This window comes from Westerdykella ornata, assembly GCF_010094085.1.
Source record: "Westerdykella ornata strain CBS 379.55 unplaced genomic scaffold EI97scaffold_14, whole genome shotgun sequence".
NCBI lineage: Eukaryota > Fungi > Ascomycota > Dothideomycetes > Pleosporales > Sporormiaceae > Westerdykella > Westerdykella ornata.
Window position 1 is genome coordinate 551831 of NW_022986864.1, and position 22777 is coordinate 574607.

The 22777-nt window shown below is 55.1% G+C and overlaps 10 protein-coding genes across 10 annotated transcripts; 2 read left to right on the forward strand and 8 right to left on the reverse strand.

Annotated features, from left to right (window-relative positions):
* Window positions 1-1606: 1606 nt before the first annotated feature.
* Window positions 1607-6022, reverse strand: EI97DRAFT_443363 (uncharacterized protein; the record flags this gene model as incomplete). The annotated part of the gene is made up of 1 exon (XM_033799815.1): window positions 1607-6022. One exon carries the CDS (start codon window positions 6020-6022, stop codon window positions 1607-1609), a length of 4416 nt encoding a protein of 1471 aa, XP_033653062.1.
* A 416-nt stretch (window positions 6023-6438) lies between these two features.
* EI97DRAFT_468077 (uncharacterized protein) lies at window positions 6439-7041 on the reverse strand (the record flags this gene model as incomplete). Its single annotated transcript, XM_033801639.1, has 2 exons — window positions 6439-6797; window positions 6863-7041. Coding segments are annotated over 2 exons (187 nt in total), but the record flags the coding sequence as incomplete, so codon positions are not given.
* Window positions 7042-7232: 191 nt separating this feature from the next.
* Window positions 7233-8385, reverse strand: EI97DRAFT_434354 (FKBP-like protein). Its single transcript, XM_033798613.1, has 2 exons — window positions 7766-8385; window positions 7233-7627 (listed from the first exon to the last, which is right to left on the reverse strand). Exons 1-2 carry the CDS (start codon window positions 7977-7979, stop codon window positions 7473-7475), a joined length of 369 nt encoding a protein of 122 aa, XP_033653064.1. The 5' UTR covers window positions 7980-8385; the 3' UTR covers window positions 7233-7472.
* Window positions 8386-8555: 170 nt separating this feature from the next.
* EI97DRAFT_400519 (SPOC domain-like protein) lies at window positions 8556-11370 on the reverse strand. Its single transcript, XM_033796439.1, has 7 exons — window positions 11064-11370; window positions 10869-10999; window positions 10736-10803; window positions 10473-10659; window positions 10365-10425; window positions 9784-10314; window positions 8556-9736 (listed from the first exon to the last, which is right to left on the reverse strand). The coding sequence occupies exons 1-7, from the start codon at window positions 11190-11192 to the stop codon at window positions 8642-8644; spliced, it is 2202 nt and encodes a 733-aa protein (XP_033653065.1). The 5' UTR covers window positions 11193-11370; the 3' UTR covers window positions 8556-8641.
* A 136-nt stretch (window positions 11371-11506) lies between these two features.
* EI97DRAFT_434356 (uncharacterized protein) lies at window positions 11507-12399 on the reverse strand. Its single transcript, XM_033798614.1, has 2 exons — window positions 12143-12399; window positions 11507-12094 (listed from the first exon to the last, which is right to left on the reverse strand). Exons 1-2 carry the CDS (start codon window positions 12190-12192, stop codon window positions 11590-11592), a joined length of 555 nt encoding a protein of 184 aa, XP_033653066.1. The 5' UTR covers window positions 12193-12399; the 3' UTR covers window positions 11507-11589.
* A 620-nt stretch (window positions 12400-13019) lies between these two features.
* Window positions 13020-14901, reverse strand: EI97DRAFT_77565 (uncharacterized protein). Its single transcript, XM_033803068.1, has 2 exons — window positions 14078-14901; window positions 13020-14029 (listed from the first exon to the last, which is right to left on the reverse strand). Exons 1-2 carry the CDS (start codon window positions 14610-14612, stop codon window positions 13113-13115), a joined length of 1452 nt encoding a protein of 483 aa, XP_033653067.1. The 5' UTR covers window positions 14613-14901; the 3' UTR covers window positions 13020-13112.
* Window positions 14902-16273: 1372 nt separating this feature from the next.
* EI97DRAFT_379292 (uncharacterized protein) lies at window positions 16274-18213 on the forward strand (the record flags this gene model as incomplete). Its single annotated transcript, XM_033795705.1, has 2 exons — window positions 16274-16539; window positions 16587-18213. The coding sequence occupies 2 exons, from the start codon at window positions 16274-16276 to the stop codon at window positions 18211-18213; spliced, it is 1893 nt and encodes a 630-aa protein (XP_033653068.1).
* Window positions 18172-18867, reverse strand: EI97DRAFT_468084 (uncharacterized protein; the record flags this gene model as incomplete). The annotated part of the gene is made up of 2 exons (XM_033801640.1): window positions 18172-18593; window positions 18664-18867. The coding sequence occupies 2 exons, from the start codon at window positions 18865-18867 to the stop codon at window positions 18321-18323; spliced, it is 477 nt and encodes a 158-aa protein (XP_033653069.1). The 3' UTR covers window positions 18172-18320.
* Window positions 18868-19103: 236 nt separating this feature from the next.
* On the forward strand, window positions 19104-20361 carry EI97DRAFT_77585 (S-adenosyl-L-methionine-dependent methyltransferase). The gene has a single exon (XM_033803069.1). The coding sequence runs from the start codon at window positions 19211-19213 to the stop codon at window positions 19976-19978; it is 768 nt and encodes a 255-aa protein (XP_033653070.1). The 5' UTR covers window positions 19104-19210; the 3' UTR covers window positions 19979-20361.
* Window positions 20008-21197, reverse strand: EI97DRAFT_77559 (uncharacterized protein). Its single transcript, XM_033803067.1, has 3 exons — window positions 20692-21197; window positions 20581-20627; window positions 20008-20517 (listed from the first exon to the last, which is right to left on the reverse strand). Exons 1-3 carry the CDS (start codon window positions 21062-21064, stop codon window positions 20038-20040), a joined length of 900 nt encoding a protein of 299 aa, XP_033653071.1. The 5' UTR covers window positions 21065-21197; the 3' UTR covers window positions 20008-20037.
* Window positions 21198-22777: the final 1580 nt, after the last annotated feature.

Below are 22777 nucleotides of genomic sequence, written 5' to 3' on the forward strand. Positions count from 1 at the left end.
TCATCATCATGAAACCAACTCTCAAGGTGGCCGAGCTATAGCAGAATATGGATGGTACACGGGCCTCGAACGGTGCAATACCCACATAGGCTGGACTCTGTACTGTGGCTACGTTGGTCGCTTGCCTCCAAGTTGCCCCAGGGGCTTTCATTCTAGCTCCTACCGTGTGCGTAAAGCATCATGGCTACGACTTTATCTAGAAGGGGCTAGAATTTCCACCTTCTCGAAGAGACCTTCATTGTCTCTCAAACAGAACTTACCAAGTAACTTCCACCTACTGTACACTTCTCCACACTACTCCCCACAGCTGCTTGAAGCCTTCCCCTCCTCCCTTTCTCCTGCAAAACAACCCCCCTCCGAGGAGACGCTTCCCTTGCCGATCGAGTCCGGGTCCACAGCACACGTTCTGCCTCGTGCCCGACCCTGAATCCTCGGCCTTTGCCTAGTTCGAGACCAGTAGTGGTGTACATACTTACACAGCAGGATTGATTCTTGGCAGTCTCCTGTGCTGTGATTTGTTGCATTATAGTACTATGTATGTATCGCGTGGCTCTCTGGCCGAACACCGCCGAAAAGGTGGCGAGCCCTCTTCGCCTCTGTGGGTTACAGAGATCGAGATGACTATGCCAACCAATGGGAGCGTCGCAACGACTGTCTCGAGCATGCATACTTGTTAGTACAGTGAGGTGATCATTCGAGAATGATGTAGAAGTTAGTAGCGCAAAGAGCCGAATGGAGACAACGGCTCATACCACAACCACAGCGCTACTTGTATACGCAATGGGACCGAACAAAGATGCACCGGGTAATAAGACGAAACCTCGTTGGTACGAGGCGTCTACACTCTTTTGTATATATAGTTTCAACCTTTTCTAATAGTTATCCTCAGTCTCCCCAGTCTCCACTTGAAGACTCAAAGTTCCACCTAAATCAACTTCATTCTGTACCAGATTACCACTTGCCTGTCAAACTGCAGCCCCAGGATATCAACCCTGAAGTGTAGATCCCTAGCCTTTTTTGCATACAATTTCCCTCTACCTTCCCAGTGCCCATTAAACGCGCCCAAGAAATGCAATTCGCAAGGGGACAAAGCCCTCCAGTGCAAAATACCCAACCCGCGCCTTCGCTTGATCCCAAACCCTTGTGACTTGAACGGGCATGACATGGACATCCCACCCACCCAGAAACCACGGCGCGAAGCCCCGTCATGCAGTCCCTCCCTAGTCCAGGTACTGAACAAAGAAAGCAAAATCCGCACCCACCCAAAGAACAAAGTACCCGCGTGATAACATTAGACAAGCCACGGTCCCAGAAGGTCCAGAGGCGCAAAACCAAAAAAGAGAACACAAAAGCAGAAAATAAACCCAGGGTATACTAACAAAAACCTTCGTAAAACGCCCATAAAACTCCAGTCTCCTGCTGTTCAGATGCTCGGAATCGAAAAAAAGCTAGTGGTATCCAGCTCTCCACCCAGATTTTTTTTGTATCAGCAGAACACCGTGTAACACCATCGCCGTGCATATAGTACAGATGATAGGAAAGGAAAGGGAAATAAAGCAAGATTTACCGCCAAATACAGAGGCATGAAAAATAGGAGAGGCAGAGCCTAGGATGCCTGAGGCACATCCTCCGGGTAACTAGCAAACATGGACGGATCATCCTTGATAAACTCGTCGAAAGCATCAAGAGTGTTCTCAGACCGAGGAGAGAGGCCACCGTCTCCCGCATTCCAGCCCAACGGCAATGCGATTCCAAGCGAGGCCATATCATCGGACAACTGGGTGTTGAGCATGACGGGGCCAAGCGGTCCGTGGGCCATGATTGCACGAGTAGTCATTCCATCATGCGAGGGTGACCTTTCCAGTGTGTTGGGCGTGCTGTCGTTGGTCATGTCTGGAGTGGCAGGCGATGGAAAGCTTTGTTCAGCCCAGAGACTGCCCTCATCGGCGAGATCCGTGGAAGTGATGGGGAGAGAGTCCATGGCCGAAGTAGCGTCAGCCAAGGACATGTCAATGGCCGAGAACGGGAACGGATTCGCAACGAGCGGGCTCTCGTCAGCCGTCTGCGCCTCGACAGCAGTGGCCGGCTGAGCCTCTTTGGCCTGCGGCTTCGTCGCGCTCGCTGGTGTCGCTTTCGTCGCTGCTCCTGTGCTAGGCGTGGACACCTTTGTGCCAGCTTGAGGAGTCTTGAGCGTGGCTCCAGACGGCTGAGCGGCGGGCGTCTCGGCGGGTTGGGACACTGCTTGGTGTTGCCCAACCTTCGTGGTGGCAGCGTTGTTCTTCTGCGCAATCGAAGCTTTAGAACCATCCTGCCCTTCTGCCCTGGACCGACCCTTCTTGGAATCAACTCTTGCGACCTTCGCAAAATTCTCCAAAGCGTATTGGACAGGGTCTGCAATCTTGGCGTGGACCTCCTGAATATGTGCCTGCAGATCCGCCTGTGTAGTGAACCTGAGCTTATCACAGCCGTCGGCTGTGCATAAGATTGCTGGCCTATATTCCGCCGGCTTCGCTGCGGGCGCCTGATTCTGTGGAGGAGTAGCTTCATTTCCAATCGCTTCATGGGGAGACTGCTTCGGAGCGGGAGTGGAGCTCTGGCGGTCAAGTTTTGCCTTCTTCTTCTCAGGGAGGCGAAGATCCTTGACATCTGGGGCACCCTTAAAGTACTTTGGCGCGCCGCGAGGTGACTGGGCGCCGATGACGAACGGAGGCTGTTGCGCTACAGGAGCGGGAGGTGGCTTCTGCTGGCGTTGCTGCTGTTCCATGATGGCCAGATTGGCAGGGGTCAGTTGCTGACTCGGTTGGCCAGCGCTCTGTTGATTTTGTTGGTTGGCCTTCATGGCATTCAGGTGTCTCCGCATTTGGGTCGTGAGTTTGGCGAAGGTGTGGAGGATGCGCTCGAACTCATGGAGCGTGATTGAGCTGTTATCGGCGAGTTTAAACTCGCTCAAATCGATGTTCCTGCGTAGCTTGACCCACATCTTTACGCACCCGCGGGTGGTTCCCTCGTCCCCATTGGCAGCGTAGAGGCGCAACGAAGGCACCACATCGTTGAGAAGCGTGCGGTTTGAGCGAAGCTGCGTGTTGATCTGTGCCCGAACCTGGTCATTCAGCGGCACAGGTTCGCCTTGGGTGAATCTCTTCTCCTCTTCTTGCAGCATAGCCTGGAATTTTGCCAGCCTGTTTGCGCTCTCGGTCGAGGGCATAGGATGTCGTTGTGGGAGCTTGGGTTCGGTTGTGTTCTGGGCCTGCAATAGGTTTGCCCGCGCCCGCTGCGCGTCAGCGAGACTTTGCTGTGACGCTGAGGCAACCATAGGTGGAGCTTGAGGGCCAGAGGCCGTGATTGCCTCATTGCCATCGCCATCTTCATGCGGTCGCTTCACACCCTGCTTCGGAGTTCGCTGTTCAGTGGCTTGCCCGAGCTTAGCAGCGTACTGCTGTTTAGGCGTTGGCTTCGCCTGAGCGCCCATTTGAGAAGGTGCGGGTGACGCCGCCGTCTGTCGAAGCATCTGTTGTGTGGGGCCGGGCGACGCTTGGATTGCGGAAGCTCGTTGAGCCTGGTTCAACATCTGCTGCTGGTGCTGCTGCAGCTGTTGCTGGTGCATCTGAAGTTGTTTCAGCTTGTGGTTCGCCACGAGCGCCCGCAACTGCTCGTCAGTGGCGGTGATCCCCTTCGCCTGGAACTGCGCGCGTGCACTATCAATCTCCTGCTGCGTGACCGGCACGGTAGGCAGATTGGGATGTGATTGTCCCGGTCGCATCGGCGGCTGGTTCGCCATCATCGTTGCTTGTGGAGCCATCATGATCGGGTTTGGTTGTTGCGGTTGACTGGATTGCATCGCCATTGCTGAATTCAAAGCCATGATAAGGTTCCCCGCCAGATGGAGGTTATTTGCCACATGTGCGGCTTGCATCGTGGTGATCTTGTTAGGGTTGATGTGCGGCAGTCGGGCCTGGTTCTGTTCGACCCAGCTTCGAAGCTGAGCCCATGTGGTAACCCCATTCGGAAGCATGTTCAACAGATTCGTCGATGCCTGGCCTGCCATCAAGCTGAACGGTTCATGATCGGCATTTCTAATGAGCGCGGGGTTGGTACGCAACAGTTGGTGGCCCGCCGCGAGCTTCTGTTGGTCAGACAGTGCTTGTCCCGGGACGATGTGTAGCTGCTGAGCGAGTGCCGGGTTGGCCATCTGCTGGCCCATCGGCATTCCTGCAGGGTGCACGAGGTTCTGGTTGCCCAACATTTGACCTGGCGGCCCGGATTGTAGAGCTTGGGACGGACTGACCATCATGTTGGGTTGACCACCATTGAGCGCGAAAGGTTGACCCGGTCCCGTGTGTCCTCCAAGACGCGCATTTTGGTATTGCAACAGCAGACTATGGAAGTGGTTATCAGGGACACGCAGGAGGTGATTTCTGAGCTGAAGTGGAGCATCCTGGGGTATCATGCTCCTTCGAAGTTGTTCCGTCAACGGTTCACCGCCAAGTTGAGCTTGCATCGCTCTTTGCTGGGCCTCGCGCTTGAGTTGGGCAGCCACCATCGGGTCGTACTGTTGTGGGTTCAGTCCCATCTGAGAGATGGGAGCCTGTGGAAGCTGTTGGGGTGCCCCAGCGCCATTGACACCAGGAGGCACCATCCCACGGGTGAGCAGATTCATGGCGGGATTCTCTGAGGGCCCTTGAGGGTTAAGACCGCGCATCTGGCCTTGCAGCATCAAGTTCGGGTTCGCCGGTGTACCTTGCGGCTGGGGTTGCGACTGAGCGGGGCCTTGGGGACGGCCCTGTTGCAGGGCCTGCTGGGCCGCCTGTTGTTGTTGTTGTTGTTGTTGTTGCTGCTGCTGTTGTTGTTGTTGTAACCGGGCTTGAGCTTGTGAATGAGCCTGCGCTTGCATTTGGGCCTGTGACGGTTGTCGTTGCATGTTGTTCATGGCCGCGGTCTGCATCTGGCGCTGTCCCATAAGCTGGCCTTGCGGAGTATTCTGAGCGGGAAATCCCATGAGATTCTGGGTCCCGTTGTTGCTCGCCGGAACGACGGTTTGACCCTGGTTTTGGACTCGAAGTGCCTCGACCTGCTGGTCGGCAAGCGCATTGAAGTCGAATCCTGCATTGGCAGGACGCTGGTTCAAGCCCGTGGGCATCTGGGCAAACTGGGTTTGTTGCTGGAGACTGGGTCCATTCTGAGTGGGCATCGCGCCAGCGGAAAGGGGGATTTGACCATTGCGGATAGCCTGCTCTGCAAACTGGCGGAACCGGAGGAATACGGGATCGATGTTACGCAGCTTGGCGTGTTGCTTCTTCTCCGGAGGCCATGCGTCTATTTCTTCTTGGAGTTTCTGCCTGAGCTCCGGTTTGGTTGCCATTAACCGCCGTGCAACGTTCGTTACCAAAGCCGGGTCGAGAGGCATCTGTTGCGGCTGCTGCATGTTCGGCCGGGGAGCGGACTGGCCTACGGGAAAGTTCAGCTGGCCGGCGCCTGCCATGGCCATCATAGGCCGTGTCTGGTTTCCAGGGAGCGGCGTGGTCTGCATCGGCCGTTGTAGCTGGGGGTTTGGGAAGGCTTGGAGCATCTGCTGCGCAGCGTCGGGACGGGCGCCCGGAACGCCAGGTTGGGCCATCATGGCCATGTGTGCAGGGCTCATGCCGTTGAGAATGCTGTTGTTAGGCTGCATGGGCATTCCGTTGTTGCCCTGCATCGCCATAGCAGCGTTGGGTTGCAATTGTGTTCGCTCCTGGCGTTGACGAGCTAATTTGTTGTTCTCATTTCTGATTGCGGCGGCGTACTGATCCTTTGTCTGCGAGTTATTGAAGGCGTCCATCTCCGTTTTCATGGCCGTGTGCATAGCCAGCGCATCTTTGTCTGTGCCCAGTAACAACTTGTACTGGGTGAGAAGATTCATAAAGTGGTGAGCACGGTCAGTGGGAGGAACCGACTGCTGCCATCCTTGCTGAGCCTTTGCTTGCTGTTCGGTAAAATGGTCGAGGAGTTTTTGGTTGAAGGTGCGCGGGGCGGGCGGCTGAGCCATTGTGGTGTTTTGCGCTTCCATCGCCGGCAGAGCGACAGAGAGTCGTGGAGGTATGTATCGGGGACGGAGATGAGTGAAGTGGCAGGCTGCGACGCCAGGTCACTGACTGAGGCCACAGACTGCGCGGTGGCTCGATGGGTTCTCTCTCCTGGGAGGGCCGGTTGTCGAGCGGCGCGGTGTGGAAGAAGAATGAGACGGGCGGCTCGCGGCGAGCAAGTTTGCAGGGCGCAGGCGGACGAGTGTCGACAGCGCCCTGCTCTGGAGCGCGCACCAGCACGACAAGGCGCGGGCGCGGATGGTACGGCGGAAGAGGAGGATGGAGTTGAGGAGACGGGGTGGAGGAGGAGGAGGAGGAGGGGGAGAGTAAGAGGTGGTGAAGATGTGGTGAATGACAAGTGACGACGGAAGGATGAGGAGGGATCGGCTGTGGCAGCGCCAGAGGGTCCCGGACCGGGGTGGAGCGGAGGTGTGAGCGCCTTGGCGACTCAGGCAGGGGACGCAGGGACCCCAAACGGTTTGGATGTCGAGAAGATGAGCAAGAGAGTAAGTGCGCTGCGTAGGCGCGACAGTTCCAATGCGGACAAGAGTATAGCGTACAGAGCGCTGGAGGAGGAGTGGTGAGGTGAGGTGGAGGTGTGACGGCGGTGATGTTGCTGCTGGCTGGTTGCTGGCCGCCTGTTGGCTTTGCTGTTTCAAGTCTCGAGAGAGGGAGAGAGAGTGTGTGTAAGAAGGGAGAGAGCGAGCGAGAGAGAGGCGGTAAGATGCAGTCACCGAGCTGATCAGAAAACAATCAGCAACACGATCGACTACTATGTACTGCAGGAGGGAGGCTGCGCTTACAATGTGTCGGGCTTCTCAAGGTAGGTATCAAGTCGAGTGAGCGTGGGGTCAGCCTCTGAGTGCTCGAGTGAAGGGCGGCAACGAGTACAGCGACGATTATAGCAAGGAGTACAGGAACGAGTTTACTCCATGCGCGGCGAAGAAATGTGAGTGAAGGGGGGTTTCTCCTAGAGGTACCGAGGGGCCCTTCGAATTTAAACTGCCCATAAGGCCCGTTTACAGTAACATTAGCACGTAGACTCAAGAGGCACAGCCATACACAGGGCCCTCTTAGCTCCATGACAGTGAGCAGAGACGGTGCAGCCATCCCCAAACGCGTTTAGTCGGCTCGACAGGTGACCATCATCGTCGCAATCCCCAGACGCAATGCACGTAAACACTGCATTTGACTCTCACATGCTAACACTGATACCCTCGCAAGGCTGTCCTTCTTCAGCTTAATCCGCTCTCCCTCAACGAACCGGCATTGCTAAAGGACAGGCATGTGGTTCACTGCAGAGCAAGGCCGCGACGCCAGTTACGTATATTCCAAAAACACCAATATTCAATATCCCTCATCTCCCCTCTCCCTCTCTCCCCCTCCCTTCTGTCTCTTCCTTTCCTCCTCTTCCTATCTCCTCCCCTCTACCATGATGATATGATACCCCTCCCCGGTCCTACACTCTCCCACCTTCGGACTCGCCGTCGTGCTCGGCTCCAACTCAAACGCCACCTTCTCAAACTCGGCCAGCAAGCTCCCTCGCGTCTTCCACCCTAGCGATCCTCCTGTGCAAAAAATGAATGAGTCAATCAATCAATTCATCAATGGACTCGCAACTCTTCCCTCCTCCCTGCTAGACAGAGAGAAGAGAAAAAAAAACGGGCCAAAAGAGGAAAGAAAAGAGAGCGAGAAAAAAGACTCACCCTGCCTAGCCTTATCCTCGCTAAACTCTCTCGCTACATCGTCGAACTTCCTCCCTTCCCGTATCTGCCGCAGCGCCTCCTCCTTCCTGCTGTGCTTCTCGCACAGAATGTGTCGGACATTGATCGCCGTCGCGGGCTTGAGCTTCGAACCACCGCCGCTCGAGGACCCCGAGGCGTCGGCCGTCGACTTTGCGGATTTGTTCTTCGGCGCCATGGTGGGGTTGGGATGAGAGGTCGGGATACTACCTACGTAGATAGGAGGGCGCGATTGCGTCGAGATGAGGGGTTGGGAGGGTTGGGATACTACCTACGTAGGTAGTATCGCGCGCGCGTCGTCGACGTAGGTAGTATTGCACGCGCGTCGTCGACGTAGATAGCTTCACGCAGACGACGCTGGGGTGACCGATCGGATCTGGCTTGTGATGATTCGGCGGTACTCTAGCAACCGCGGCGTGATGTGGGAATGCTTGTGCAAACTCGTCTTTTCTCGAGTCGCAGGCAGTCTCTTCGCCGTCAACCTTGTATCTTGGTATCCAACGTCCTTGAACCGTTTTCTTCTGTCGTGATAGTTTCGTTGATGGTTTTGTGCATCGAGAACATCGATAATGAGATGAAGTCAGTGTGGAGACGCCGCACAGACGCGCGGGCCGAACGGGTGGAAAATGGAGCCGTGGCTCGGCACATGCGCTAATCCCGTCTAGGGAGTGTTACCATGCTGCTGGGAATTCAGGGCGTTGTGGGACCCTGGAAGAAGGGGATCGGCAGCCTACCCATGGACGACATCTGTGTTATTCAATGTTCAGTATTCATCATCTAGAAAAGCTCCTCAGATACGCGTTCTTCACGCTCGATATGTCGGACCACCAGCATTACCCCCTACGACTCGAAAAACTTCCTCGCCTCCTCCTCACTAACCTCACTCGCAAAACTCCTCTTCCTATCAATCAACCCATACCTGCTCCCCCTAACCCTCCACCACATCTCCCTCCTATCCCCTCCCAACTTGCCCTCCAGCAGCTCCCTCTTCAAATCCCTCACAAACCCGTTCCAGATCCCCGGCTCCTCCAGCTCCGCAAGCTCATCTCGCATCACGCGCATCGCCTCCAGTGCCCGCGCATACCCCGTCTCGCCCACTGACTCTCTGATGATCTTGCGGATTTCCGAGCCCATGGCCGTGGCGGCAGACTGGATGGACTCGAGGTCGTCGGTTGCGAGGAGTGCTTGCTTGAACGACGGAATGAGGTTCTGCGGGTCGATCTTGATGCGCTTGGGGTTGCCTAGCAGTTCGTCGACATCCAGCCCAGACAAAGGCTTGTCGCGGTCTTCGCGACGACGTTTACCTCGCCCCTTCTGCTTGGGAGGCACCTTTTTGACGTCGGCAACTGATCTCAAGGTGGATAATTGGCGGTCCGTTTTTTCCACGAGGTCTGGAGGTGGTACGGAGAATTTCGTTAGGATAGGGGGTGGATCAGGGAGTCCGTCGGAGGTTGCGTTCATTGCCCGCCAACGAATGACTTGGTTAACGCGATGGAGGAGTGGGGAGTAGGTATCTTCGAACCTCATGTACTCCGCCGGATTGCCTTCATCATCGCGGTCGAAGGTCGAGAGGTCCATGGCATCTACGTAGTCACTCATAGCTTGCATCAGATCGGAAGTGGGGAGGTCGCGGTGTTCCGTAAGGACCTTTCCTGTGACGGTGAGTTTCTTGTCCAGCGGAGGGAATTTGTAGCGTCGCATGTCCTCTTCGAAGGGCAGTTCAACGTCGATGAGGCATTCAAGGTCAAGCTCGATGCGGGGGACCAGCAGAACCACCGTGGGCGGTTTATCGTCTTTCGGGACGAGGCGAGCAATGGCGTAACACTCTGCTTCGTAGAGGGCGTGTATGAAGGAGGAAAGGGCGAGTTGTGCTGCTCTGTTACCCTTCATCGGAAAGATATAGTTTGTGCGGCTCATGGCGAGATATCGTTCGAACTGTGGCTATGAGCGCTGTCCCACATCGCTAATACTCGGTTGCTTACCTTCTCGGCTGCCACGAAGCCAATGATGTCCAGGCATTGCTGCGTCTCTAGCTTCACGACGTTGGATTCCGCCTCGCTGATGTGAACCGCAGTACGGCCATACTCGAAACCCCTTTCTAGCTCGTCCTGCTCCACATTCATCTTCGCCCCCGGCGCGTTAGGGTCCTCAACCTGGTAAACGCGCTGACTCCTGACCGCGGCCAATTGCCCGTCACCGTCTGCCTCCTCCAGCGGCAAGGTCGTGGAAGACTGGGTGCTCGCACCCGCTCCAGCCAACTCCGTCCGATGGACGAATGAGCTTGCGGTGGGGGGTTTTGCGACCATGGTGCATGGATAGCGCTCAACGTCAATTGTCAAAGTCCCTTCGTACTTTTCGCTATCGCCCAACGTGAGAGTGCCCCTGTAGCTGGGGACTGGTCTGGTATCCTTGACGCGCGGGACCTCCAGCTGCTCAACGGCCTCTGCCACGGTGCCGAAGACGCCCCCGCACTGCTTCTCCACGAACTCCCTTAGAACTTTTTCGTTCTCTGCCTAAGGGGAATCAACCGCTGTTGGTCAGATGTAAAAAAAGGGCACCATACCTTGTGTGGATCCTTATCCTCCTCCTTGTACCCATTTTCAGGATCGTCAAAATCAACACCCCTGAGCAGTCAGATCCCATTCGATCCACAGAGAGAGGGAACACTCACAGGAGCGTCAGGTCAATCTGCATTTCCTTCGACAGCCTCTCCGCAATGTCATCTAAGCCAGCCGTGTCAATGGCCCCTCGCCCATCGGTCACGACATAAATCCGCCTATCGAATTTCAGTAGGTCCCCAGTCTTTCCCCTGGTGCCCTTATCGATCATGTGCACCGCCACCGTGATTGCGCTGATTACTGCAGCAATCATTAGCATGCGTGCCCCAGGCCAAAGTCGATTCTCAAGTCGTTGGCTGATGTTGAGGATACTTACTGTCGCCGTCGTTCGTCCGACTAGGCTTTATCTGCGCTTGAACCTCGCGGATGTCTTTCAACAAAAATCTAAGGAACGAATCAGTCAAACGCCTTCCTCCAGAGGCCTTCATCTCCCAGGAACCCAAGCTTACTGTTTCAACCCCTTAATTACCCTGATATTCTCATACCCTTCCGCATCCTCCTCCAGCAACCCATTCAATTCCGTCTCATCCGTCCTCACCCCCATCACACTCATAAAGCACGTCTTCCTCCCCGTCACCACCTATGTCCAACCCGATAAATTAGCAAATGAAACCACTCCAAAATTGACTGTGTCACGTGCATACCGTAGTCAATATCTTGTCCCAAACAAACTGCATCGCCCACTCCAAATTCGTCTTATCACGGCCATGTTCCTTGCGGCCCATGGTGTGGCCTAAGTCGACGATGAAGACCGTGGCTTCCTTCTGGGCCATCGTGACGAATTGAGGGAATTGGGAAAAGAGAACGGGACGAGGGAAGAACGATGTGGCAAGGTGCAACGAAATCAGCTGGAGGGAAGAGAATGAAAATGAGCAAAAGATGAGAAGAGGGAATTGGGAGAGAAAAGGAAGTTAAGCAACGAAAAAGCGGAGATGGATCGATGGATTGATCTCAAGGCAAGCTTGAGGCGAATGAGGCGGGTGCCTGAACAAGGGCATGACGCGCTCGCGCGCGCACGGACGTTTGAAGGCGCGCTGTCACGTGAATTCATTCATCATAACCATACATATGTACAGTCTATGTAGGATGAATTGATCAGTTTATATTGTAAATCTAAATTCAGCTAAGAAAAAATCTGTAATAAAAAGTCCCAAAGACATCTTGCTCCCGCTACACCACAACATCCAACCCTTCCCCAAGCACAAACGCATACCAAACCATCCCCATTATACCCACCAGATTCACCAAACTGCTAACCCCATGCAACATGCCAAACTTCCTATTCAAAGCCTCCATCTCGCTACTATGTGGTCCCTTATCATAGCTCTTCTTCCCATCCCTCGTCTCCTGCTTCTTCCTCTCCTGCATCACCTGCGTGGTCGCGGGTCCGATGAAGAGGAAGTTAACGGCGCCGGTGAGGAAGAGGGTAGAGATAAGGTAGAAGGGTAGACGGTGGGACGAGGCAGATGCGGCGGAGGTGGAGCCGGAGACAAGGGCACGCCACCCTGCCGGGTACGTCGCAATCATGCACAGGGGCGCAATCGTTTGGAGGGCAAAGTAGATGGGAAAGATATTCTTCTGCAGAGTGCTGAATTGAGCACGGGGAAGAACGCGGAAGGCGACGATGCCGTTGATGAAGGACTGGAAGAGGGTGCTCCCGATGAGGGTACCGTAGCTGGTCGTCCAGTTAGTGCGGGGATGGGAAGGAGGGCGAAGGGGTTACCTTAGTATGTGGTACCCTGCGGGGTTTCTGAGGCAAGATAGTGAGGACATTGTAACGTTTCCAAGGTAGGTATAAACGGTGGACCTGGGCGAGGAGGCCGGGGAGCTGTGTGGTTATCGGTGTGGAGGTAAAGACGGGCTGAAGCGACGTTGGTTGATGGGAAACTATGAAGGCCACAACAATTTCAATCTAAGCGCGGTTAAGACAAAAACACCACTTCGCCTTAGGTGAGGTCAGGACCGGAAAGCGATCAATCTGGTGCGATGGGCTAGACGAGACCTCGTTCGGGAGCGCCAAAAGTTCGAAACCTCGACAAAGTACGATGCACAACGCCGTCATATTGGAACAAGAGATCGTCTGGAATCGGTCGGGGTGCACCGATATTACAGCCAATCGACAGCTAGAAGTGAAGTGGTATTCATATAGACCGCAACTCCAACACTCCATCCCTGAGCGGTGGAAGGCGGGCAACAAACTATGCTAGGTACTTTTGCTTCTTTCTGCTCCGCCTGCAGAAGGTTTCCCCCAAAAAGCATACCAACATTGCGAAGATATGCACTAGTCCCGCATCTGACTGGGATGAGTTCCGATGAATATATACATGGAAAGTGAAAAACAGCAGGCCGGGCATGCGGACCTCGGGCCCGTGGATATGCAACACGCGCTGAGTGGCGTGAGATAAGCGAAAAAAGGTATAAGAGCAGTCAGGGTAAAACAGAGACAAGACATTAAAGGCGGGCACCATAGCGAGCCCGGTATTAAGGAGTGTGGGTGGCAGCTTCATGGCTGGAAAGCCGTGCAAAGCATGCCAGTTGGTGGGGTAGATACGACGCGTCGCAGAGTGCTTGCTGGATATACAAGAAATAGCAGCCGCACGGTATAGGAAGCAGTAAAGGATATACCGCTAGGTCCACCCCTTCCTCTATATGGGGTTATGGTATATGTGAGTCGGGTCACATACAGTAGATCGTTAAACATTCTCCGTAAAGCGGGAACTCCGAGAGCCATCGTGTGAAGGGTGGCTGCGTCCCAGTGTTGGCCTCGGTGGACCATCCGGGTTAGGGGTATGTGGTGGGCTGAACGTGGAACCACCATTGCGACTGGCACCCCACGGAGGAGCGTCGTCGGGGTGGTGGATTACAGGCGTCCTGGCTGGACTTGGCATGAACCTCTCCTTTGTGCCGATGGTCCCGTACGTCGCAGGTCCGCCGACCTCTTTACCAAACTCTTTGCTGGAGGCGAGTCCTGGACCGCCATAGAAGCCCTTATCATCGCGGTAGAAAGAGGATCCCGAAAGGGTTCCTTCTCCTCGAGCAAATTGTTCAGAAGTCATGCCCTCACTGAAAGCTGATGGCAGTTTACGACCTGAAATCCGCTGAAATCCGCGCTCCCCTGTGGTACTAGTCTCGGCTGTCAATCGCGACGCCACTGAGAAGCGTTTAAGAAACGAGACGGCGGTAGCGGGGACGATACTACTGCGTGTTGCCATCTCCTGCCCTGAAGTTGCAATGGGCACATTATCGGCTGTATCAACACCAGAAAGTTGAAGAGTACCCTTCCGCTTGTGTCTCTTGAACAAGAATAGGAGCAGAAGGAGAAGGATAGCGGTGCCAGCGAGACTCCCGATCACGCTTCCAACAACTTTCGGGGTTTCGAGCGGAGCCTTTCCAGTGTTACTGTTCCCAGCGGAGCTATCACTCTCCACAGTCGGGGGAGCCGTCCCTGCAGGGCCGGGAATCCATGCTGCTGGGGCCGATGTCGAAGTTGCTGGAATGGACGTCGTCGGTTGGCTGGAAGATGACGAAGTGGATGACGCAGTCAGGGACGAGCTTGTAGACGTCAAAGAGGTGGTCCTGCTACTTGTGGATGTTCTACTGAACGACGTGCCTTGATAACATTAGTAAGGGCACTAACGTTAACGCATGGATGACTCACTAGATGTAGTAGAATTTAAAGCGAAGGTTGAGGCAAACTTTCGAACAGCGGCGGTGGTTTCGGGAGTTGGTACAGGGGCGGGATAAGTCGCTTGCGATATAGGATGAACGGATAGGACTCCTGATGGGAAGGGAAATGCAGGCACCGGTGGAGGGTGGAGATCGCTTGGGAAAGGAGGTACTGCTGGGACGGAGGGTAGTGCTACAGCCGGGGGTAGCGTCCGGGTTTCTTGTGTGATTACAGCACCGTTAGCGTTTACGGTAGCAACCACCTCGACGGCTACTGTCACCGTGTTCGTTGGAGGGGCCTGTCGGCGATGGAAGAAATGATGTGGTCGACCCATGATGGATTCGGCACTCTGCTCCCTGGTCAACTGTGGATGTCCTTCTCTTGCTTTGACCGATTGTTCGTCCTTTTGCTCTCTTGCTATCTCTTCACCATCAGATGGATTGGCTCGAATGCGCAGATCTTGGGGCAAGTGGCGGTAGCGGGAATCGACTCTAGAAGGTTTGATGGGCGTGGTTGCCGGACTCATCAGAACATTCAGGTGCCAATCGCAGGTAACGTGCAGAGGTCCGTCTCAAAAATGGGTGGCGAATGGTGTACTCTGTACAGCCGTGGTATAGATTGAAGGGAGCGTAATGAGTTGGTCGGCAGTCCTGGCAGCGGTGCAGATAAGGAGCGGCGGTTGTGCTTCGTTGGCGAAGGTCCAGTCAATGGAAGCAATGGAGTTTTTTTGATTGTATGTGGTTGAGGGAGTGTGAGTGTGTCGAAAGGAACGGACGCCAGGTGGGCTGGCAGGTGAGAAGGACCTGGGAAGCGATCAGCACTCCAATAACAGGGTCGCGGTTGAAGTGGGTGGCTTGACGAGAGCAAGGTGTACACACCTAAGCAGAGGAGCAATTGACCCGCATGCGCGCTGAACGACTTCACGATTGAAGGCGGGTAGGCGGCCGATGTAATAGCATACGCGACGGGCGAGCGATGTCGTCGTGCTGGTTTGTTGAAGGCGGCGTGCTGCAGTGGGCTCCTGGTCGTGCAATAACGGTCGCGGGACTCGTTGGGCGGGTACAGCGCTTAGGCGCCTGCACTAGGGGGGTTGACTCTCTCCAGAGTTGGACTTGGTGAAGCTGGTCCTGGGAATTGACGGATTGTCGACGTCGCAGCGGAGGTCGTGGTGGTGGGAGGAGAGCCTCGCTCTGGGAGGAGAGGGGCGGAAAGGGCAGAGACGGAGACGGAGACAGAAGAGGGCCAGCAAGGTCGGCATGCATGGCAGGCACGCGAGAGGAAAGAGCGAAGGGAGGGAAACGGAGAGATGAGCATCACAACCAATCAGAGCCCCAGGAAGACGGGCCAGCGAAATTACGTCGCGAGCGCACAAGCCAATTGCCAAATTGATCGCCGCCGAGGGACCAGGGGTTCAGCAGTTCTTACGGATCCTGTGTATTATTATTGTATTGTTGGCAGCACGCTTCGCCTGCTTTGGAGCGACTCCTGGCGCCCATCGGACTTTTTGCGAGAGAGTGGTGAGTGATGCTCCTGACATCAGCTCAACTCCTGCCGAGCCTGTGTGTTGAGGTGAGAAGGTGGCAAAGGCGAGAGGAGAGATGAGGGAGCTACTTATATCCGGCCATGTTCAAATTGGGGTTGCTCGAACTATTGGGCGTCCCGTCATCAGCGAAGGAAGGGGCGGGTGGGTCGCTGCGCTGCACCTGGGCAGTTGAGGCGTTTTCGAACCGTCAGGAACAGGTACGATGCCAAGCTTTTCAGGTTCTCCAAATAACCGCAGCCATGCTATTCGCGGCCTAGCGTGTTTATCACGTGAGTCGCGCTGGTGCAGTGTCCCCCTGCCCAGGTGGCCCGCAACCTTGGAAAAGTGCAGTGGAGCGAATGTTGACAGCCAGAGAGGAAACCCCACCCCATCCATCCTCCACCAGCTGGCTCGAGATGCACCACACACTCGTTGGATTCCCATTCGATCGACAGGCGCATATCTGGAAATGCCTCTGCGCATGTTCAGCTGGTGAAGTCTGACTGCAATCTCGCAGCCCTTCAATCACATCACTATTCGTGTGCTCAGCTCCAACCATGACGTCGTCGTCAACATTCACCCACAACACTGTACCCTCACCCCACCATGGCTCTGCGCAGCCACCGCCTCTGCCTCCACGGCAGTGTGACCCCTCTCCGAATGCTATGGCTTTCTCGCAGGACCCTCGGTCGTCTTCCGCACACTCACTGACTCCTGGGCCGGATGGAGAATGTGGCCGTCGTCGCATCCTGTTGTTGGTTTACATCCATGGCTTCATGGGCAACGAGACCAGCTTCAAGAGCTTCCCCGCACATCTCCACAACTTGCTGGCCATAACCTTGGCAGAGTCGCATGTTGTGCATACCAAGATATACCCAAGATACCAGTCACGCTACTCCCTCAGAGTCGCACGGGACCAATTCTCCAAATGGTAACCTACTCCTGCTATCTCCCCCGCCCCACGGTTAACATGTATAGGCTCACTCCAAATGAGACTTCATGGACAGATGTGATACTACTCGGCCATTCCATGGGCGGCCTGGTCGCTGCCGACATTGCTCTTCTGTTCAAGCATAACATCCTAGGCGTCGTCAATTTCGATGTCCCTTTCCTTGGGATGCACCCCGGCATCGTCAAGGCAGGACTGGGAAGCATATTCAACTCGCCTACCCCCGAGGACTCAACCCCCGACGCCGCTGTTGGCAACCGGCCAAGCAGAACCGACACTCTCTTCAACCCGAAACCAGCAGATCCCAACTACGATCCTCGGTTCCCCAATGACGTCCACCTGCCAGTCCGCAAAGGATGGGAGAGCGCCCTTCATTTCTTCAACAAGCATGCCGATGATTTGATCTCGGCGGGCAAAGTCCTAGTAAAGTCACATGCTCAGTTCGGCGGGGCCATGGCCGACTACCGCAAGCTCAAGGACCGTTACGCACGAATACGCGCCTTGGAAGAAGACGACGAAGCGGTGAGGAGGTCCGCCAATCCCGAAGTTCAACATCCACCCCGCATACGCTTTGTGAATTACTACACTGCGAGCACCGGTCGTGTTAAGAAGCCGAAGTCGCCCAAGACTCCGTCGGGGTCGCGGCCTACTAGCAGGAATTCTGAGGGGCCAGCCCAGAGCATCGCTTCCTTTGCGTCAGGCTCTCAGGTAGCGTTGACGCATGCGAGTTCACAGTCTACAGGCATGATAAGCCCTCGAATTTCCGTTGATGAGTATAGGAACAACGAAGTCATTCCTGTCAGCCCGCAAGAGGCGCCATTGGGAGTTGGTCTGAGCGAGAATGCGGCCGAGGATACTGGCTCTGGACCCAACTTACCTCCTGTACCAGAGATGCCACAAGAGCCCCCCTTTGTCGACCCCACTCGATATCCAGGCAAGGCCGAACGGAAAGCCGCAGAGAAAGAATATGCAGAAGCACTCAAAGACTACAAACGTGCTGTCAAGGCTCGCAACGCAGTCCTCGATGAGCGCGCAAAGCTGGAGCAGGAGTGGGCAAAACAACGTCCGGGGTCCCTTCCAGATAGTTTACGGTCCACCCCAGAGAGACAATCGCTTTATGTGCCAGAGCCGACAGATAGTAGCAGTGAGCAGACGGGGAGCATTGATGAGAACATGCAGTCAATGCAACTAGCATCGCCCACACCGAGTCTCACCACCACTTCCTCGAGCCCTTACACGAACTATGTCTTCTCCCGCAGCACGATTCTGGCCCAGCCTCCTCCAGAGGACCGCTCACCGGTTACCACACCGAATGCTGTTTCTGGCAATTCCTCGTATACCGACTCTACCACCACCTTGCCCATCCCCGACCCCAACAGCACAGTCGTCCAAGACTCGACCCCACCTCCCACTCCCAAGCCAAGGCGCTACAAGAAATTCTGCATGCTTCCTCCCAAGGACGCATACGGGAACAAGGACCCCACCTGGGTGCCCGTGGTTATGGAGAATATGGACGAGGTAGTTGCACATACCAGTCTCTTCGTCGTGAGCGAGACGTACGAGAGGTTGGTAGGGGATGTGGGGGCGAGGATTGAGGAGTGGGTCAGGGAGAATGAGAGCGTGAGGGTTGTGAGGGAAATGGAGGGATTGGGTTAGAAGATGATTGGAATGATACCCTTCTGGATCTTTGCTCATTCATATAGATGCTCTCTGCATGATGCATGGTCCAATGTATTTGCTTCCGAACCGGCGCTGCCCTTATCCTACCCCAACCACCACAGCGCACACCCCACCGCCGCCCATCCTCCGCACAGCCAACCTAGCATCCTTACTTCCTCTTCCGAACCCGCAACCGCCGCATTGAACTTGCCGACCAGAGGAATCTTCACCTGCGTCCGCTCGTTCCAGAACCACGACTTGTAGAGCGCTGCCACGGCTAGGACGATGGAGTTGACAGCGGCGAGGCAAAGTCGATACATTGTTGCCGTGGGTGGGAGGATGGGCAGGATGAAGCATGTGAATATGGAGAATGCGAGCTGTGGAGGTTTGAAATGTCAGTACAGAGGTGTTTCCAGCCAGGAGGAGGAAGGCCATGTCGGTACGTACCGAAAACACGCCAGCGGCCTGCGTCATCCTCGACTTGCGCAGTCGTTGGGCTGCGGTTTGGCTCCATTGGGCGGCGCGCTCGGCCTCGCGCTCGTAGGTGAGGAGGCGGTCGATGTTTTGCTTGGAGAGGGAGAGGGCGTGGAAGGTGTAGGTTGCTATGGGGAGGACGCATATGAGGGTGGGGATGGAGGGTGATGGCGCCATTGTTGGTGAGGAGGAAGGAGGGGATTGGTTGGTTTGGTGGTTGGAGTTGGGTGGTTTTTATCGATTGGGGAATTGGGGATGAGTTGTGTTTGTTTAACGGCGAAGTCTACAGTCCCTTTTGCGGGACAGCAAACACTACGTCATTGCCTGAGTGGCATGCATGCGCGGGAGTCTAACTAGCGTCAGGTACTATCGATAAGACATTCAAAAATCTTGAACCTTTGAAAACTTCCCCTCCATTCGGAACCCCACCCCACCAACAGAGACCTCGCCACGCGCTCCCCCCGACTACACCACCAAACTCGTAATCGTGACAACCCGCCCTGTGAAGATTCATACCATCATGACATCCCCCACCCACCCCACGCACCTCGACCCCTCCGACCTCGGCACAAAATCCTACTGGGACAACGCCTACGCCCGCGAACACACCAACTTCACATCCAACGCCTCCGACGAAGGCACAATATGGTTCTCCGACGCCGGCGCCGAGGAAGGCATGCTCGCCTTCCTCAAGGACCTCTCCGACGAAGGGAAACTCGTGAAAGAAGAAGCTGCAGAAGCCGGCTCGACTCGGGCCGAACCAGCAGCAGCAGCAGCTACACGGTTCCTGGATCTGGGCACGGGGAACGGGCATTTGCTTTTTGCGCTAAGGGAGGATGGGTGGGAAGGGGAGATGGTCGGGGTGGATTATTCGGGCGAGAGCGTGAGGTTGGCGGGGGATATACGGGCTAGCAAGGGCGAGGGATATGCAGATATCGAGTTCGCGGAGTGGGATGTTTTGGGTCAGGAACCGGGGGAGTGGCTTCGGGATGGGTTCGATGTTGTGCTGGATAAGGGGACGTTCGATGCGATTTGCCTGTCTCAAGAGACTGATGCGCAGGGCAGGAGGATATGCGAGGGGTATAGGGAGAGGGTGGAGCCGTTGATGAAGCCCGGAGGGAGGTTTCTGATCACGAGTTGTAATTGGACGGCGGAAGAGTTGAGAATGTGGTTTGAGGGGCCGGGGAGTGGGTTGGTGTATGAGGGGGCGGTGAAGTATCCGAGCTTCACATTTGGGGGCAAGACGGGGTCCAGTGTTGTGACATTGTGCTTTAGGAAGGGGAAATGACGAAATGGTGTATGAGTTTGGGATATATACGCTCCAACGCTCGAAGTACGTCAAGTCGACTACTGCTTCTTCGCACGGCGCAGTCTGGCAAGCACCAGCCACTTCTTCCGCTCGCCGATATCCTCCCTCCCGCCATCCCGCACCGGTCTCCACTCCCGCCGCTGACCCGTAGCATCCATCTCGAATATCTCCTCGACTTCCAATCCCGCTTCCGGCACCGCTTCCTCGAAGAACCCCGCAATCTTCGCACGGCCAGTGTGAAAACCACCTATACATAGTACTCGCGCCTCGGGCGACTCGGAGAGGAAGTGCGTCATGGAGCGGGCGAGGTTATCGTGCTCGTGCGGCATCCAGTAGCAGTCGGCAGCGAGGATCCGGGTGAAGCTGTGTGCGTGTTGCTGGGCGAAAGGGGTCGAGAGGTCTCCCCATTTGTGCCCTTCGATGGTAACTGAGGGTTTGATGTTATTGGGGATATTCTTGGTGACGTTGGTTTTGATCGCGTCGAGGATCGGGGGTGCAGGGTAGTCGGAGATGGCCACCTAGCTAAAGTCAATATATCTCCATCATATTAACTCGCGAGGGAGAGAGAGGATGTAACGCACAGCGTGAGCACCAGACAATGCAGCCGCAATCCCGGCCAAACCTACGCCTATGACAATCCCATCAGCGACCTCGCTCTTTAATCTCGCCCATCACAGCAAGGCCATGCGCACCTGCCCCCAACTCCAACACCTTCTCACCCTGCACATCCCACTTGCCCTCCTCCTCCCTACTCAACCACCACTCCCCATCATCCCCATCTCCTTCCCTCCCCGCAACCAATTCCGCCATCAAAACCCCCGCATTCCACAAATAATGCGCAAACTTGGTCCTCTGCTCCTCCCCATGGACATCCGCCGTCCTGAACTCGAGATCTCCCAATCTCCGGCTGGCATACACGATGACGGCGTCGGCGTCGGCGTCGCCGTGCTGGTTCTGCAGGTCGTCCGGGAAGAGGGAGCCCAGGGTCGTGGAGAAGATGTCTTCGGGGGAGGGGGAGTAGGTGGGGGGGTGGTGGAGGGTGATGAGGGCGGGGAGGGGCTGCATTGGGTGTGGTAAGTTTTTGCATTGGTGAGGGTGTCTGTGGTGAGGAGTGGGATGGTTGGGAGGTGGAAGTGGGTCCCCCTTTTCTTTGGCACGAGTTTGATGACGGGTGAAGTGGATAGTACATGTGGAGTAGATTGCCGTTTTGGGTTAATATCACCGGGGGTTGCTGGACTCCAGAGGCATGTCGCGAACGAGAGGTTTTGACGGCCGACTGCTAGGTTCAAGCAAGTTGGATATGGACTCGTAGCTTGTTCTCCCTCCATCTTATGAGGATGTTGGCTCCTGGAAGGCTGCTATTTGCCTTCTGCTTGATCGGTGGTCGTGCGTCGCAGCTACAGGGCAGCGTTTATATCAGCCTAGGTTATATGATGGGGGAGGGAGGAAACCCAGCAAAAGAAAGGCGGTGCTCATATTTGGATTACATCTTCAACAAGGCAAATAGATGTGCGGTGACGGCTTGTGATTTGCGTCCTGAGATATTCCCGTCAGCAATAATGATCCATTTCGAGGTCTTGTGGCAACCCCGGAAGTGTAAGAATTGCAGGGGATATATACGCATACTCCGCTCATCAGTGGTGGTGCACTTCGAACCCTACGGTAGCTACTTAAGGCATAGACCCACTTCCCCAGCAACCCCTTCACCGTTCCCACTTACCTTGATTTGTATTTTGGTGATGGAACACCGATTTCCGTTGGTCACTACTCACCTGTACTCGTTCCCACCGTTAAGAAAAATCGAGAAACATCTTGAACCTGTTCCCGTCGCTAAAGAACACTGTAATTCCAAAAAATTATCTTGATTCCTTTTCGGCATGGAACTTCTGTAATCCCTCTTGAACCGCGCTAGAAAACATCGCAATCGAGACACCGTTCGTTTTCCCCTGTCGCAATACATAGAACTTCTAGTCTCCCAGCAAAAGGGCACACTGGGTAGAACATGGTAATTACGGTTAGCTTTGTAGAATCCATCTCTCATGCAGCAAAAACCGGACCAGAAAAGGAAGCGATCTCATCCACAACACAGCATCATCGGTGTCCGGAGTGCCGCTGAGTGACATTTAACGGCTGTACGCCGAGACGAGGTGCGTGGATGGGTAGGTCATGCGCGGTGTTCAGCTAACTGGGACATAGCGGGACTGCAGGCTACCATGAAGCTCCACGAGACTCACGAACAAGACAGCACAAGAGGTCGCACCGGCAAGACTGCCAAATAGCATTGACACCTCGAAACGTAGCTTCCAGTCCAAAAGGAAGCCATCGACCCTCACTCAGGGTACGACTTCAAGCTATCGTAATAACCCTCGATTGCCGTTGACCCTCCCATATATCACTTTCCCGACCAGAAGGGGCCTGTTTAACAACCATTTCGCTCCCGGTGGCTATAGCAATACATCTGTAGAACGATAACTCCCAAATCCTCCATATGCCCTTGGAATGAATTCCTCCCATGCCATGCCATTGCGGTATACTCCAGAAAATGCCTTTTGACCTTTCCCGAAGATATGCACCCATTTACAACCGCATCATGCGTGGCTGGAAATTGCGGCCCAGACAAGAAAACAATACCCTATCTCGAACCCTTCACCGAAACACCCAACGCCCGCACCCCTCGCTACGTCTTCCGAGATGCTGTGCGGATTCATGATGGCTTCCTACGTCGTCGGTTTCCGTCGATTCGAGAGTAAACTGGGTATATATCGTTATGATCATCAA